The sequence below is a fragment of the Halichoerus grypus genome, chromosome 5, assembly GCF_964656455.1.
Source record: "Halichoerus grypus chromosome 5, mHalGry1.hap1.1, whole genome shotgun sequence".
NCBI lineage: Eukaryota > Metazoa > Chordata > Mammalia > Carnivora > Phocidae > Halichoerus > Halichoerus grypus.
In genome coordinates, this window is record NC_135716.1 from 1,645,979 (window position 1) to 1,648,234 (window position 2,256).

At 65.2% G+C, this 2,256-nt stretch overlaps 1 protein-coding gene across 1 annotated transcript; it reads left to right on the forward strand.

The window, feature by feature from the left end:
• Positions 1 to 244: 244 nt before the first annotated feature.
• LY6D (lymphocyte antigen 6 family member D) lies at positions 245 to 1,872 on the forward strand. Its single transcript, XM_036112765.2, has 3 exons — positions 245 to 353; positions 1,009 to 1,107; positions 1,329 to 1,872. The coding sequence occupies exons 1-3, from the start codon at positions 302 to 304 to the stop codon at positions 1,562 to 1,564; spliced, it is 387 nt and encodes a 128-aa protein (XP_035968658.1). The 5' UTR covers positions 245 to 301; the 3' UTR covers positions 1,565 to 1,872.
• The last annotated feature ends 384 nt before the right edge of the window (positions 1,873 to 2,256 follow it).

The following is a 2,256-nucleotide window of genomic DNA, read 5'->3' on the forward strand; positions in this document are numbered from 1 at the left end:
GCCAGAGAGAGGGAGACAGGCAGTGAGCTGCAGAGTCAGCTGAGGCTTCTGTCCATAGCCCGGAGATGGGGAAGGGCAGACCCCTGCCCTGGGGGGTAGGCAACCAGGGGCCGAGGTCCCTCCAGGTGGCCGTGGCTGGGGCAGCCGGGCGCTGGGCTGGTGGGTGTGGGCCAGCCAGGGCGGGGCAGATGGAATGCCGCCCCCTGGCTGGCTGCCCACCTTCACCCCTCCCACCAGCACCTGTCCCAGCTATAAGGCCTCCAGAGAGGAGGGGCCCCACTGCTCCCAGAGACGTCCCAAGATGAAGACAGCCCTGCTGCTCCTTGTTGCTCTGGCAGTGGCCGCCAGGCCAGGTGGGTGAGGGCCTGGGGTGGGGTGGGCAGCTGGGACCTGTGGGACGGGAGGCTGGCAGTACTGGCCTTTAGGCTCGGAGCATCCTGGACTCCCGGGATGCTAGACTCAGAATTTAAAACCAGGGGCGCCTGGGTGGCTCAGTCGGTTAAGCATCTGCCTTCGGCTCAGGTCATGATCCCAGGGTCCTGGCATTGAGCCCCACATCGGGCTCCCTGCTCAGCGGGGAGCCTGCTTCTCCCTCTGTCTCTGCCTGCCTACTTGTGATCTCTCTCTCTCTCTCTCTCTCTGTCAAATAAATAAATTAAATGTAAAAAAAAAAAAAAAAGGATTTAAAACCAAATGAACCCACATCCTAGCTTAGTGGAATTAGACTTCAAATATCTCAGAATCAGCGCCCGGGATCCGACACGCAGAGGGGGGAGAGAGGCGGGGAGCTGTCTTGAGGAGTCCCCCCGCCCCCGGGGAAGACCAGCCGCCAACAGGCACGAGGGGTCCCACGGTCCCAGCCATCCAGGACTGTCGCCTCCCGACTTGTCCGGAGGTTGTACGCAGGACAGGAGCCCCTGCAGGGCCCGGTCGGTCTAGGGCAGGGGTGGCAGAGGGCAGTGTCCAGACAGCGACCCCAGGCCTCCCTGTGTCCCTCGTCCCCCCCAGCCCGTGCTCTCCGCTGTCACGTCTGCTCCAGCTCCAGCAACTGTGAGAAAGCCCAGAACTGCGCGGCCAGCGCGCGCTATTGTAGGACCAGCACCAAGAGTGAGTGATCCGGGGGCGCGGGGCCGGGGCGCAGCTCTGTCCAGGTGCCCCGGGGCTCAGGGGGCCATGGCCGGACGGCTGGTGGGAGGGTGTCGGTGACGAGTGGGTCGCGGTGGCGATGGGGGCCGGAGCAGGGGCTCGGGGTGCCATGGAGGCCGGCTGCATGGGCTGTGGGGGGTCAGAAGCCGCTGCCCAGCCTGACGACGCCCACGTGTTGCCAGTGGAGACCCTGAGGGGGAACCTGGTGGAGAAGGACTGCGCAGAGTCGTGCACGCCCACGAACACCCTGCGGGGCCAGGTGAGCAGCGGGGCGGCCACCACCCTGTGCTGTCAGGACGACTTGTGCAACTGGAGTCTGCAGAGCCGCGCGCCCGCCCGCACCCTGCTCCCCGGCGCTGCCCTCCGCCTGGCGCTGGCCCTCGGCCTCCTCGCCCTCCTCGTGGCCCCCAGCCTGTGACCTCCCGCGGGCAGGGGCCCCCATCCCTTTCCCGGGGGACTTCCACGCCCCCGGGTCCCTTCCTCTCCCTGCCCGGGGGACTCCGCGGCCCCTCCCACGGGCGCCATGAGGGGGAGGTTGGGACACCCTGGGCTGAGCCTGCCTCCGAAGGTCTGGGGGCCCCCTCCCCCAAGACAGGAAGATGTGCTTCCCTGAGCAGCAGGCAAGCAGGAGACAGAAGGCGTTCTGACCCCTTCTGATTTGGCATTAATTCTGTTCTGTTTCCGTTTGTTTTTCTACTTGCATAGGAATAAATGCCTGAAAATCCGCGTGGTTGTGTCTGTGCTATCCGGGGTACGGGAGGTGGGGAGGAGGCCGCCCGGCCACACAGGCCCCCAGTTCCTGGGGCTTGTCACCCGGGGCCAGTCTTGGCAACGTCCACGAGGCCTGAAATGCCACTGTCACTCCTCACCTTCAGAGGAGACACAAGCCTCCCCAGGCACCCTCTCTGCAGCCCCAGAAGGGAGGGACGCTCCTGGGGGGTCCTGAGTGGGAGCGTAGGACAGAAGGCTTGGGTGCTCTTTCTGGCACCCAGCCCAAGTGGTCAGACAGACATACACACACACGTACCATCTCCACCCTGGGGAGGCTGGCCAAGGGCGCTGCTGAGCTCACCTGGACGGGGTCAACCCGAGGTAGGTAAACTTACCTTG

Bases quoted from the DNA above. Each gene is read 5' to 3' on its own strand.
- LY6D (XM_036112765.2), top strand. From the start codon at position 302: ATGAAGACAGCCCTGCTGCTCCTTGTTGCTCTGGCAGTGGCCGCCAGG. The intron at 354-1,008 runs GTGGGTGAGGGC...CGTCCCCCCCAG, and splicing joins GGCAGTGGCCGCCAGGCCAG to CCCGTGCTCTCCGCTGTCAC. The intron at 1,108-1,328 runs GTGAGTGATCCG...ACGTGTTGCCAG, and splicing joins TTGTAGGACCAGCACCAAGA to TGGAGACCCTGAGGGGGAAC.